Here is a 14,213-nt window from a genome sequence, read left to right as displayed (position 1 = left end):
TTACAAACAAGAGTACGTGGAATTTCAAATTTCCCGCCACAACGTGCCCGCGGTGGCACCCATGAGGATTTAGCCCCGTCATGATGGCAGCATGATGCTATCCTATTTTAAGATGGCCGCTGACAGCTGTCAAAAAGCACGTGTCTTTGTTTACAAACAAGAGCACGTGGAATTTCAAAATTTCGCGCGCCCACGTGCCTAAGGTGGCATCCATGAGGATTTAGCTCCGTCAAGATGCCAGCACTGAATTTTGCGATGTCTGTTGTTTAAAGGTGGCTGCTGACAGCTGTCAAGAAAGCACGTGGCTTTGTTTAGAAACAAGAGCACGTGGAATATTTCAAATTTCGCGCCGCCAGGTGCCTAAGGTGGCAGCCATGAAATTTAGTGCCGTAAAGATGGCAGCACTGAGGTTAGCGATCATCTGTTGTTTAAAGATGGCAGCTGTCAAAAAAGCACGTGGCTTTGTTTAAAGATGGCGGCTGGCAGCTGTTAAAAACACGTGGAATTTCAAATCGCCCGCCACAACATGCCTAAGGTGGCAACCATGAGGTTTAATACTATCAAGATGGCAGCACTGAGGTTAGCGATGCGTTCTTGTTTAAGGATGACAGGTGTCAAAAAGCACGTGGCTTTGTTTACAAACAAAAGCACGTGATCGTGCCTTCACGGTGACGTGACCGGGGTCAATGACCTTTGGCCGGCGTCTATGACCTCTCGTGCCGACGCAACAGAAAAAATGCTGACTCAACGTCTTGGGAACCCTATTGCCCTACTACTGATGGTGATTCGTCCATCGGATGGAGACTTTCAGCCTCGAGCAGACCTCTGGTGCTATTCGACAGGGGAAGGCTATGAGCCGGCATCGGATTTCACCCTCTCCCTTCCTACTGTAATATATCACGTCATTCATTTCATCTCATTAACTCCTCTGTTGAGGCTGACGTCAGAAAGGTCAGCCGGTCATAAAAACTCGCCACGACAGATTCATCTCGCTTCACATCCGACCCTGTACAAAAACGGAATAAGGGTTGGACAAACAAACAAACCTGAAAACTTGTTTAAATCGTGCTGTAAGAGAGTTGAATGGAAACAGATTTGACCATAGATCGGTCTAAAACAGGTTGGCTATTTTTAAGCATTCGTAAAGGACCTAATAGGTCTAATTATCCAGTGTTGTTATAATTTCGATGTGCTTTTAATTATTTTAATTATCTCCTGGACAATATTCCTGTTTCGCCTACTATTTTACATTAATGCATCGGGGTACTGTAGTGACGTAAGATGGCCGTGGCCGCACGCTTCCGACTTCAGAATCTTGCTGTTCATCGCCAGTCTAGATCTATATGTCTGTGGTAGACAACGGCAGAACCCAGAAGTTGTAAGTCAACTTAATCACTAAATGCTCATTATTTTCAACTAAACACATTTCCTAAATGTTATACTTTTTAATGGAATGTATATTTGATATGCTAACTTAAGATAGTTGTATAAATTAGTACCAATTTCTAATTTTAAATTATTTCAGAATAGTATACCCACAGAACGCTGAACAGCTTTAGTTGTATCATATGCTCAACCAGGACTAAACGTTTCGATCTTCCTTGATGTAATTTTTACTCACCCATACTCACCAATAAACGTTTGTTCAACGTCGGTTTAGGTGCTTAATTTATTTTGTGTATGTATTGGCAGTGTCAATATACACTCAACAGTTTTATCTACCATGATTTAAATTTTGCCCACTAAAATAGTTTGTTCAAAATCAGTTTAAGAAATTAATCTATTTCTTGTACGACAGAGTCCCTACACAGACAAGAATTTTATTCAACATACGTGATATGGAGGGAGATCCTCCACCGACAAAGAAAGGTAAGGCTGTTGAACGAAGGCTGTTTGCTTCGTTTACTAAGATAGTGAAAACTGTTCCCTAACACTGGTTACTTGGAACTGTTCATAAACTTGACTTTTACGATCGATGTCAATAACCAAACATAATTTACCCAAGAGTTATAATGCTATACGCCGTTGGTGGGGAACGGAATGCTCGATTTTTGTTACATTCTACGGTGGAGGTCAGGTTTCTGACAGTTGACCGATGAATTACCGATGCAATTCAATGTGTTCAGTGGATTCATATGCACGGCTGTTTATTCATTCTCTGATCGAAATAAGAAATCTAGTTCTTCCGATTACATGCAGAATAGCGGAATTTTGTTGTCTTTAGATATGGCGAAAACCATGAAGAGGAAGGATTATTTATTTTTAATAATTGGCGCTATTTCTGCGTCAGAGTTTTCCCTAAATTCGGACAATGCTGATTTGTCCCTTGCATTGGAGTTTCTTCTGGTTAATTAAATGTGAAGTTCCGACGTTTTATGCCATAGAGGTTAGGGTATTCCGTTCACTTCGTTGCAGTGTTTTCCTTGGTAGGAGAGAACGAGATGAACTTCTTAATTGTATTCATACTTGCAACTGCTATTGAAAATCATGGAAACTTATTATTGGGACTGGTGGTTTCGAATCTGTGTACGTCTGCTCACGCTTAGAGAGAATAGGTGCTCCCACTAGTCCCAAGAATATGAGCAAAGTAAAGTGACGGCTCGTATTAATGTTATTACATGTTTATTTTAGAAATAAATGTATTTTTTGTTGAAGAAATCGGTTGCATTTCATTTGAGGAAAACACAGGTATTATGAATCTAATTATTAATTAAGGAATAACACACAAACTTGTATACAAAGTAAGGAAGACAACGTAGATCTCATTTCTCTTTGCCATCGGAAATGTTCTGTCACAATAGTTGAAATTTAATGTACCGGTACCTAATAACCTAATCGTTTAGCAGTGCAAAAGTAGAACGTAACCCTCCAGAATTCGATGTAATTTTGGAATACTTTTCTTAGAATGCCAGAACCTGGCTGATGTGAGCGTTGTAATGGGGAAGAACACATGTAGGCCTACAGTTTTTACAATTTCAAAACTTGCTGCTTTCAATTTCAAGCCTTTGGGAAAAGAAACTATTTCTTGGAACATACTGACATACTAAGAGCTTCTTCACTCACTTATTCTATCATACAGCTGTGGCTGTGCCTGTTGCTCTGAAATACTTTGTTTTTTAATTATTCACTTAAGTCCATATCATGCAATCTCACTTTTGAAACCACCTCTTTCACTCTGTTCTGTTCATTATCACTTCAGCCTTGTAATTATTAATCATTGATATTTTCTTGTCATTGTTTCTATCAAGTATTAATGATGATGTGATTGGAGATAAGAGTACATCCACAATATCATCTGTAAGAGGAGGCTGTAGAACATATCCACAATTTCCCCTGCCTGTCGTAAGAGGCAGCAGGAAGCGGAACCTCATGGGCTTGATTTTCATGTGTGGACTGGTGACCATTGGGCCCCTAACTGAGCCTGAATTGCTTCTGCTAGGCTCCTCACTTTCATCTTTCCTGTCTGACCTCTTTTGGTCAACTCTCATTCGTGTTGATGGTGGTGGTGATTATTGTTTTAAGAGGAAGTACTCGTAGGCAACCATCCTCTATATAACACTAATCAGAGAGAAAAAATGGAAGGGGTGCGGCAGTTAGAAAAATTAATATATTGGCCAAAGAAACACTCTGAAATTAAACCCCTGGAGCACCTTTTAATCACCTCTTAGGACAGGCTGGGGATACTGTGGGTGTTATTGTACTACACCCGTAGGGGGTTCAACTCTTGTTCTCTTACAATCCCGGCATTGTTAGGTTTGCAAGGTCTAGGGTGTCTTTTAATTTTAATGCCCTTTGTGAGCCTTTCCCTTCTTTTGTTGATACCTTCAATCTTCGAAGTATCCAAGCTCTTCCTCTTTTTGCAACTGATTAATGTTAACAGGGGATAGTTGCCCAGTTATACTTCCTCTTAAAATAATAATCACCACCATCATATCATCAATATCATGTGCCTGGCTTTGGTTTGTCTTATGTGGCAAATTCTAAATGGAAAATAATTTATGTCAAAATTGATTAGGAATTGGTGAGTTGCCGTACTTGCAGGAGTTTCTAATCAGACTCAAGTTTATTTCTTGAAGTTTAAGTTTTTAAAAGGTAAGTTAGGTCTATCTTTGTGAAAGAATAAATTAATCTTAACTTGACGTATTATGCAAATAATTACATATAAATATTTCTTCTTCTCTTTTATTCTGTAGGATTTCTCTACATGTGAGATGTGTGTTAAACGAAGCTTTTAAGTTCAGAGTGTGGGGTGGTCACCATGATATCTCTTGTGTCCCACATTTCCAATTAAACGGTACCTCAACCATTCTAATCCAATTATTAGTTCTGGAGTTAAAAGCCAAATATGAGCACATGATTTTGTTACAAAAGTTTGGAAGTATGATAACCTGATTTTATAGACATATTCACGTCAAAAACTACCCAGTCTCCTGGGTTTCCACACAGAAATTGAAAAATGGTTATAAATAATCCTTTTATCTTCTTTGACTTATCAACTTTTACAATTGTCTTTACATCGCACCAACACAAATAGGTCTTATGGCAGTGATGGGATACGAACGGGCTAGGAGTTGGAAGGAAGCGGCCATGGCCTTAATCAAGGTACAGCCCCAGTATTTGCTTGGTGTGGAAATGGGAAACCACAGAAAACCATTTTTAGGGTTGCCAACAGTGGGCTTCGAATCTACTATCTCTTGACTTATCAACTAACGTAGGCTTATTACACTGAAAAGAATATCAGTTCACTTTTATTAAAATAGAAAGGAAGTATAGAACAGATCGAGCATTTTCAAAATGCTCAGGATGAATTCTATTAGCAACACTTGTATGGAGGAATGTAAAATTTCAAATTTTGAGAAGAAACCAGAGTGCCTTTCTAAGAGTGGATAGGAACTCCTTAGTTCTAAAGAACTTCAGGTTTGATAATGCAAATTACTACTTCTTTAGCAGGTTAGCAATCCTTATTCATTGACATGGCAGCAGCGTCTTCTTGTGCCATTCCAACCGACAGGCCCAAATGGCATGTTCTGAGCAAACCGCTCCACGTACAGATGGCCTAAAAATCAAAAAACTTGGTTATATTGCTGTGATTTTTTTAATCTATGGCTGTGAAGGCCCTAATTGACTTCGTGGGATTAATTTCTCTTATGTGCTCACCTTTTTAGAGATTCATCTTGAGCATCGAAACTTCAGATACCGGTACCACAATAAGCTGGTGCTGTGATCCACAGATCCTAAAATTGACTTTGCATATAGCTTGCAGTATAACTCCAGTTAACTTTTGATTATGAAGTAACCACAAGTGTAGAAGGAAAATGCTTTGTGAAAACATAACTCACCCTCATCCCTCTATTTCAACACCAACCACTAAGTTACTTTGCCATTTGAAATATAAGGAAGTTTCTGCAGTACACAAGTAGCTCTCCTCATCAATTCTAGATCTTATTCCATTTTTTCTCAGCATCAGTAAGTTCATTTCTGCTTCTCAGGCCAGGTAGAGCTGCTCAACTTCATGAGGAAGAATAGCCCATCCAGTCTCATTGAGAAAGCCATTCAGGGGAGAAGGTCTTCACTAAATATTTCTTCACACTGAACCATCCCTCATATACAGATGAAAAAGTGCCAAACATTGATATTTCTTCATTTTACTGTATATTGCCGGACTCGTTGATGATGGAAGGCAGATGTGAAAATGAATACAAATGAATTTTCACCATCACATTTTCATGACTGGTCATGCAATCAGGTTATGTAGCTGCAAGCTTGCATTTAGCAGGTGGTAGGTTCAAACCCCCACCATCGATAGCAGCCTGAAGATCACTTTCAATAGATTCCCCCACCATGTAAAAGTAAGTGTGTGTGGGGGGGGGTACCTTAAAGATGTAGCTACTACCTTCCTGGTTCTAGTACTTCCCTATCTTATTGTCACCAAAAACCTAAACTAGTCTGTGCAAAATTAAATAACATTAAAACAGAAAACTAACTTTGTCGCATATCTCAGCTATTAGCTCATGAACTGTACAATAAGTACATAACATACAATGTTTAGAACTGACCTAAAATGTTACTGCACAATCTAGGACCTTTTCCTGCCTGGAAAATTGCTCTCTCTGATGATCGATCTACTATAACACACCTCATTGGTTGAAGAATTTGCCTGAGTCAACGTTTTTCAGAAGTTACTACTGTAGGTTGTTTGTAACGGTAGTTTAGTGTTCAGAACTATTTCCTAGACAGCAAACTTCATTGGGTCGAGCAGGACGTATGCATTCATTGTGCTTCCATTCCATTGCAGAGACACAATGTAACTAGAATACTAACAAGTAGGCCATTCTGGGGAGTTGCACTGCCATTGGCTGGTGTGCGTGACATCACCCTGAGGATAGTGTTATTGCCAGATTCAATGCATTATGTGTTAAAGGGTACAGTTAGCCGAGTGTTTTTTGAATGAATCTTCTTAGATATTTTAATTACACCCCACTTAGTTATGTATATTTAGAGGACATAACATTTATCATTTAAAATCAATATGAAACATAGCACCTCAAATCTGTAGCTGTAATCACACACAACGGTGATTGAGAAATTGAGAAAAATAACATTTTATGAACAAAGTACTCGAACTAATAAGCATATAAATGAGGTAAATACTGAATTCAACACTTTAAAGAACAGTCAGTATACTGTTTATTATAGTTAATATTATCGCAGTTTAAAAAGAAAGAAAAATATGAATTATACGACATGTAGGTTACAGGAAATGAAATAATTTAAGAATATTTTGTTATACATATAGGCTTAGGTTCTATTGGAGATTAGATATTAACTCGTCTTAAATGATGATAATGCTACCCAGAGAAGACTCTTCTTCACAGCATTCTTTCGTAAAATGTCCATATATCTTTTCTCGTTCGTCTAATCCTAATGAATGTTTTTGTTCTCACATGCAGCAATATTACTTTCTTGTGAATTTTAGGGAATTATGTGGTCCTAAAATCACGTCATTAGATGAATCGTAACACCCGACCATCTATATTAATTTTGTCGAAGTCCACGAACCTACTATGCTGGTGTAGCAGGGCGAGAGGTGATACTTCCACGTGGCGCGTCCCAGGTGGCGGATAGGGGGGTCCTAACCGGCTTGCCGGTGGACTTGAGGGAAATAAAATACCTCTCGTGGACCAAACACACTACCCCTCGCAGGTGGGGGATGTACATGTAGAATACACCCGCGGTATCCCCTGCCTGTCGTAAGAAGCGACTAAAAGGGCCCAAGGAGCTCTCAACTTGGGAGTGTGGATTGGCGACCATGGGGCCCTTAGCTGAGCCTTGGCATTGCTTCCACTTAATTGTGCCAGGCTCCTCACTTTCGTCTATCCTATCTGACCTCCCTTGGTCAACTCTTGTTCTTTTCTGACCCCGACGGTATTAGAGCATTCGAGGCCTAGGGAGTCTTTCATTTTCACACCCTTCGTGGCCCTTGCCTTTCTTCGTCCATTACTTCATTTTTCAAAGTGATGGATCCCTTCTTTTTTTTCCCTCTCTTTAACCCCTGTGGGTGGGGGACGCAGATGAATAATACACCCACGGTATCCCCTGCCTGTCGTGAGAGGCGACTAAAAGGGGCGACCAAGGGATGATTGAATTAGAACCATGAAACTACTTTTGATTCGTACCATCATGCGGGGAACACCTTGGGCTGCCTGTACTTGCGAGTAGTACCACTAAATTAGGTACGAAATAGGTTTGTGATTAGTAGCAGTAAAGAGGCTGGCCAGTACCCCTGCGTCGTACCCATGTGAGCAACACCATGGGTCTGGGCGTAGCCTGTGAGTTGTATCGCTATATGAGCGGCACCGTGGGTCTGCGTTGCCTGTGATTAATACCCACTATGTGAGGAACACCACGGGATAGTGCGAGTCCCTGTGATTAGTACACCTAGGTGAGGAACCTTATCAATTTGCGTTGGCTATGAGTGGTGCTATTGTGTGAGAAACACCATAGGTCTGCGTTCCCTGTACAAAGTGCAATACTTGTGAGTAGTACCATCTTGTGTGGAAAACCATGAGTATTCGCTACTTTTGATTAGTACCCTAACATGACAAATACCATGGTTCTACTTTACTCGCGACATGTACCATTCTGTGAGGCCTTAGACGTGGATTTTGCACTCCTTTAGACATCAAACATCATTGTGCTTTATAAGTGGTTCCTTGGTCAGTAATACTATTATTTACGACCTTTTTTTTTAGTTTGATCCACTGTTTTTTTTTGTTTTTTTTTTGTTGGGTTCATGTCCATCCATTCATTCTTCATGACATTTTTTATTTTATTTTGGTCACTGGATGAATTTGAACTTTTTGTTATTTCATTTCGTACCATTAGGGGCCGATGACCTCTATGTTAGGCCCCTTTAAACAACAAGCATTATCATCAATTTTGTCGAAGTTGATAACTGCTACCTTCTGTGAGTGCTTAAATGTTTCTGCCTTTAGCCTTAACGAGATCGAGAACCTCTGTCAGAATTCCAAGTTTACACTTAGAATTGCTTGGGCCAATTTTGAAAGGTTGAGCGACAATAAAGAGGATATCTCTGTTTTCGCAAATAAACATATGCCTAAGAAGAAAGAGCTCTTAAGGTAAGGGCATTTTGCAACGTCTTGGAGGCTCCACTTCTCTCTCTCTCTCTCTCTCTTTTTTTTTTTTTTTTTTCTCAGGAGGGATCGAATTTGGCCTGGAGAGAAACATTGAGACTAGGCATGCTTCAGTTCACAACGTGCTTCTTGTTTTGAATTGTGCGGAGATCGTTTTGTAAAACGTATAGCATATTTTGGGACTTGTTCAAGGGCATAAATTATTTTCTTAATGACGAATTTTCCATCTTCGTCTCTGTATTTCTGTTTTCAGCTGATTGTTTCTTCTTTGGTATTGTCAGCTACCTCAAGAAGCGTGTCTGTATTCGTTGACTAGTAAAGTTCTGTAGAACCTAATGTAATAATTTCTGTGTACAAGTAGAAAATTGTACAGAGAAGGAAATATAATAACAGGAATAGCCTATTCAGAATAATTTCAGAATGTTTTTTAAATTCAGAATATCAATATAGTAATTATTTTAGTACTACTGATGGGCAAATGTTGTCAGTTGATCGTAATCATTTCTTGTACTTGTAGAATCAATATCATTTTCATGCCAGTTAGGAAAATTGTGGGAGGGTCCAGCATCTTCCTTCCAATTTTCTTTTGTAACGGCAAGCCCACCAGTTCATTTTTTAAGTCCCATTCATAGTTATGAGGGAGGAAATGTGCGGAACAAATTCTAGCAGTGTTAGGGTTGATTTTATCAGCTCTTTGACACCATAACATCCATTTAGCCCATATATAATACTTTTTTGGGAAGCCATAATAAATTATAATCTCAGTTTTATTAGTCTTATTTTTACACACTGCAACAGCGCAGTTATTCCTGCTTGTACTGATTTTACTACCTTCTTGCACTAAATAACAGCGCATAAACCAAACTTCGTTGACCCATTGTACTAATACACTTCGAATTCACTTAATAAACACGCAGTAAAGAATTAAACAGCTGACCAGAGACTGCTTACTAATGTTAGCGCTTGGAACGCTCTGTAGAAGTGTCCTCACATTGACGTCACAAGCTACGAGAGCAGCGAGCACGGGAAAGTGATTCTGGCACGCCCTGGCACACACTAAAATGGCAGAATTAAGATTTCTTAATTTTGTATCATTGGACTCTATGGCAGAAGATTTTGGTAAGAAGCTGCATGTACTTTTCTTTTCTCTTGTTACCAAACACATATGGTTGTAGTAATAAATGGATAGGAATAAAACAACAAAAAAATGCTAGAGTTATCGTGTACAAAGATACAGAAGTGAGAACCACAAATCCATGTAACTTATAGTATTCTCATTAATGTCATTATTAGTAATTTAGTGATAGCCTGCAATGGTCATACAGGGTACAATGTATTTAATACAGATTATTTTAAAACTCTATCAAAATGAAGGTGACATAGGAAATCAGAAGCTGAAGAATATCTGCTGGACCTTTCTTTTGCCTGACACTAATTCCTTAAGACTGAACTGAAATTTGAACTTGAGTTAGTGTACTTAAAGGCCTCCTGTTTGAATCCTTGTGGGACATGCTTTTGACATGGAATGGATTTTAAGCTGTAATATGTTAGATTTCAATAAAGTATGCCTGCTACACACTGGTGAAGAGTACAGCTATTTAAATGAAGCCTTGAGTGTGGGCTTTAGAAGAATGTGGGATATAATGACATAGAGGCATACATTCTTTTTAAATGGCCATGGTGCTTGGCTTACCAAGTAAGTGCTGCTCAGCCTGAAGATCTGCAGATTAAAAGGTGATGCATAGTCAGTTTGACGAATCCTCTCTGCCTTTATTATGGGCTTTCGAGACGGGTCGCTCTCACCATGAGTTAGCTCCTCAATTGTTCTCGTGTACACTGAGTGAACCTCAAACCAACCCTCAGAGCAAAGTAAAAATCCTTGACTTAGGTCCTACTCGGGAATCAAATCTGGGGCCGCTGAGTAAGAAACAGGCTTGCTAACCTTAGACAACGGAGCTGGTGATAGAGGCTTGACATGAATTTCTTTTAAACTGATATTTGTTTTGTTGCATGCTTTAAGTATTTATGAATTGTAGTGTGCACTAACTATAAGCAAAGTCTCCAAAATTATTGGTGGGGTACTTGAAACTATCTAGTTTATTAACGCTGTGGGACAGCAATGGCATATAACCTGAACGGCACAGCCACGGTAAGTAATGTGCCGCAAAAATAAATTACAGACGGCTAATGTCCAAGATTTAAGTACAATTTGATGATGGCTATCAAATCGTTCTGACGTAAACCCTTCAAAGTGTAGGCTTACATAGTCTTTTCATAAATACTGTCCTAAATGTTTAAGTAAATTGACACAAAATGGTTAGAGATAATTTAATATCCTAATAACAAGTGTTACATAGCTGCATTATGAACCATAACCACAAATAATTATTCAAAATGGCCACCATTTGCGCGCGCACACACACACGCACGCACGCACGCACGCACGCACACACACACACACACACAGAGAGAGAGAGAGAGAGAGAGAGAGAGAGAGAGAGAGAGGCCTTAAGTCTTTGTGGCCACTCATCAGTGGCATTACGAAACACATCAACTGGAAATTCTGCAACTGCCTTCTGAAGAGACTGCTTTAAGCTTTCAATATTGGAATGTCTTTTCTTACAAGCCATCTCCTGAAGCTGGGACCACAATTTGTAGTCCAAAGGGTTTAAGTCTGGACTTGCAGACGGCCAATCTGAAGTGGAAATGAAATCAGGAACATTTGCCTCCAACCACTGCTGGGTTGCCCGTGCCTTGTGCGCTGGGGCCAAGTCCTGCTGGAAGCTCCAGTTCCGTCCATGGAAGAGGGTGTTGTTGATATTCTTGACCAGTCCCTCAAGTACTGTCTCTTGGTACACTTTAGCTGGTTTTGACTCCCTTTTCACAGAAATGGAGCTCTGTTGTGCCCTCGAAGCTCACACCCCACAACACCATAACTGATGAGCGATGATGACCCCTCTGGATCCTTGGAGCCTTTTCACCAGCTTCTCTAGAGGAATGGGCATATACCCTGTTGTTTTGGGCTCCTCAACACTGAAAATCTTTTCATCCGTAAACAGGATTCGACGATGACCAATAGCCGCGTAACGCTTAAGTAAGTGCTTTGACTTTAGAAGCCTCTGGCGCTTCAGTTCATTTGTCAGGAAATGTCCTTTGCGTCGTTTGTAAGCATGGAGTCCCAGGTCAATGAATAACGTGCGAGACATAGACATTTTTGATATCTGTAACTCAGAGCCATCACTGACTGTCTCCTTACCGGATTTCGTCGCAAACGAGCCGCCACTGCTTTGATGAGTTCTGGCGTTCGTACTGTGCGTGGTCTTCCTTGCCGCGGGCGATCTCTCAGAGTTCCAACTTCAACAAATTGATTTATAGTGCAGTAAACAAATTTCTTACTAATTTTCAGCTTCTGGAGGGTTTTGAAAATCTCCCCTGGTGATTGCCCTACCTTGTGTAATGCTATCACAGCCACACGATTCTCATACTCTCCCCATTCCATCTTGAAAACTTCAAACTGAAACTGTACACTTCTGCAGCTCAACCAACAATGACTTACGCCTCACGATACCGGTTTTGTAGCCGCTCCCTCGTTCGGGCGGAAGTACAGCCACCCTCAAAAGTTGGGACAGTATTTATGGTAAGACTGGGTAAAATCAATGAAGTAAAAAACTCACTATCAGGAATCAAACAGCAAAACTTTTATAATAAGAGCTGAGCAGGGGAAGCGGTGCTGGAAAAGTGAGAGGGATCCGTGGTAGGTACAAAAAAAAAAGGGGGGGGGGGGACAAAAAGGGAAAGACCGAAAACTAGTAAAAGAACAGGCGAATTTTCAACAACCATATTTCTAACAAATGTATTTTGTTTCCATTAAGAAAGACAACAAGATGGAACAATTTATACAATCGGTATTCATGAAATCTGACAAATAGTTTGTGAGGCACGAAGTGTGCCAATTAGACACCAAAAGGAAAAACTCATCTCAAAGAGGCTTTTAAAACACAATGACTAGATTTTGTAAAGAATCAAATTCTAAGAATTTTATCATCAAGAAACAGACTATTATAGTATTATAGTTTTAATAGAAATAACTAACATGAAAGGAATTAAACATTGATCATCCAAAAATCAAAGTTCGAAGGCCACAATAAAACTACACCTCCAGGGTGTCTTCAAAAAGTTTTTTCACAAAACATCGAATAGGATATTAAAAAGAGAGGATGATCGATAAGAATTACCTGGGGAAAGGAGGGGCGGTAAAGAGGGAGAAAGGCGATTGAAAGCTGCTTATATATATACACACACACACACACCCATGAAATACAAAGAATGCACTCTATCACTAAGTTTTGCTTAGAGAAATTTGAGTAGTATTAAAGTTCTTATCCACATCTTGATGTTCTGAGCAGCAAGTCCAAGTTAATTTTGAAGAGAACGAGAGTTTAAGGTCTCGTAAAACATAGGATGAATCACTAACCACCAAAAGGCGGCAAAAATATTAGTGTCAAACGGTGCCTGAAGGGCATACAGGAGCGATGAAGTTCCTGGCATGAATATAACATATCAGTTATTTTTGCTCACCCAGTCTTCATTCTGACAGATATTTCCTGATAGATGGAAAAGTAATAAGGTCCATGCGAATAACATGCACTATGGTGGGGCTCCCTCCACTCCAAAGCACAGTCGATCCAGGCTAATTTCACTGGGCAATCGTTGGCCCCTTTATAGGCGGACAAATGCTCAGTCGATGCACTCGAAGGAAACATCGAGAGAGTTTGATGACGTAGCATAGAAACAACTGGAACGAGAGTATGCACAGTATGCAGTGGGACAAGGCAGGCAGGCGAGCAGATAGCACAGCGTATGTAGTAGTAGCAGAAACCAGATGACGATGGCAGACAGAGCAGGTGAATAGGTAGAAAACCTAACAGTAGATACTTGTAGATTAGGAGGAGCGTGCTACATACTCCCTCCACCAGGTGAAATCCGAAGGATCGGCGAAGAACAGATGATGAGTAGTCGAGGTCCGGGAGAGGCGCTTGCTCACGGGAGCGATGATAATCGAAGATAGTAGAAGTGTTAGCGGGAACAAAAAACAAAGAAAGCAGCAGTAAATGTTCGAAATATGTTGAAAAAGAAAAGAAGGGAGGGGGTGAAGGACAGGTAACACAAAACAAAAGGGGTAGCATGAAAAAGACGGTAGAAAAGAAAAGGGGAGGAGGACATCAAGAGGACGGTCCGGACTGTTTACAAAAAACATTATAGATAATTTAAGTTAATATATTTACAATTAGATAAGAATATTATTGTGGCCTAGAGAGTTTCCCATGAGAAAAAAGGAACAAGTAGTGAATTAGTAAGAAAGAAAAAGAGAAATTTAGAAATAGAAATTTTATGTTGAACATGAAATTAAATGAAAAATTCATGGGAGAGTCTGACACAAAAGAGGGCTGGGTGGAGGGAGCGGAACTAGGTGAGCAAGAATAAGACAAAAATATAATAATATATATATAAAGCAATTTCGCCTGCAGTACCTACTGGGTGGATTGAGTAGATCCATAG

At 39.8% G+C, this 14,213-nt stretch overlaps 1 protein-coding gene across 4 annotated transcripts in view; it reads left to right on the top strand.

Moving 5' to 3' along the window:
• The first annotated feature begins 1,278 nt into the window (after positions 1-1,278).
• Positions 1,279-14,213, top strand: part of LOC136867197 (uncharacterized) — a 65,695-nt gene continuing 52,760 nt past the window's right edge. Inside the window, exons 1-2 of one of the 4 annotated variants that reach the window (XM_067144322.2) lie at positions 1,657-1,678; positions 1,799-1,869. In XM_067144322.2, coding sequence (XP_067000423.2) covers positions 1,839-1,869 — 31 coding nt within the window. In that variant the 5' untranslated portion in view covers positions 1,657-1,678; positions 1,799-1,838. Of the gene's footprint in view, positions 1,379-1,656; positions 1,679-1,798; positions 1,870-2,036; positions 2,689-9,669; positions 9,774-14,213 lie in introns of those variants that run through there. The other 3 variants (XM_067144323.2, XM_067144320.2, XM_067144321.2) reach the window with 3 other exon arrangements.

The sequence above is a fragment of the Anabrus simplex genome, chromosome 3 (genome assembly GCF_040414725.1).
Source record: "Anabrus simplex isolate iqAnaSimp1 chromosome 3, ASM4041472v1, whole genome shotgun sequence".
Lineage (NCBI taxonomy): Eukaryota > Metazoa > Arthropoda > Insecta > Orthoptera > Tettigoniidae > Anabrus > Anabrus simplex.
The sequence above is the reverse complement of the archived record's forward strand: the minus strand, read 5'-3'. Positions and strand labels throughout refer to the sequence as shown.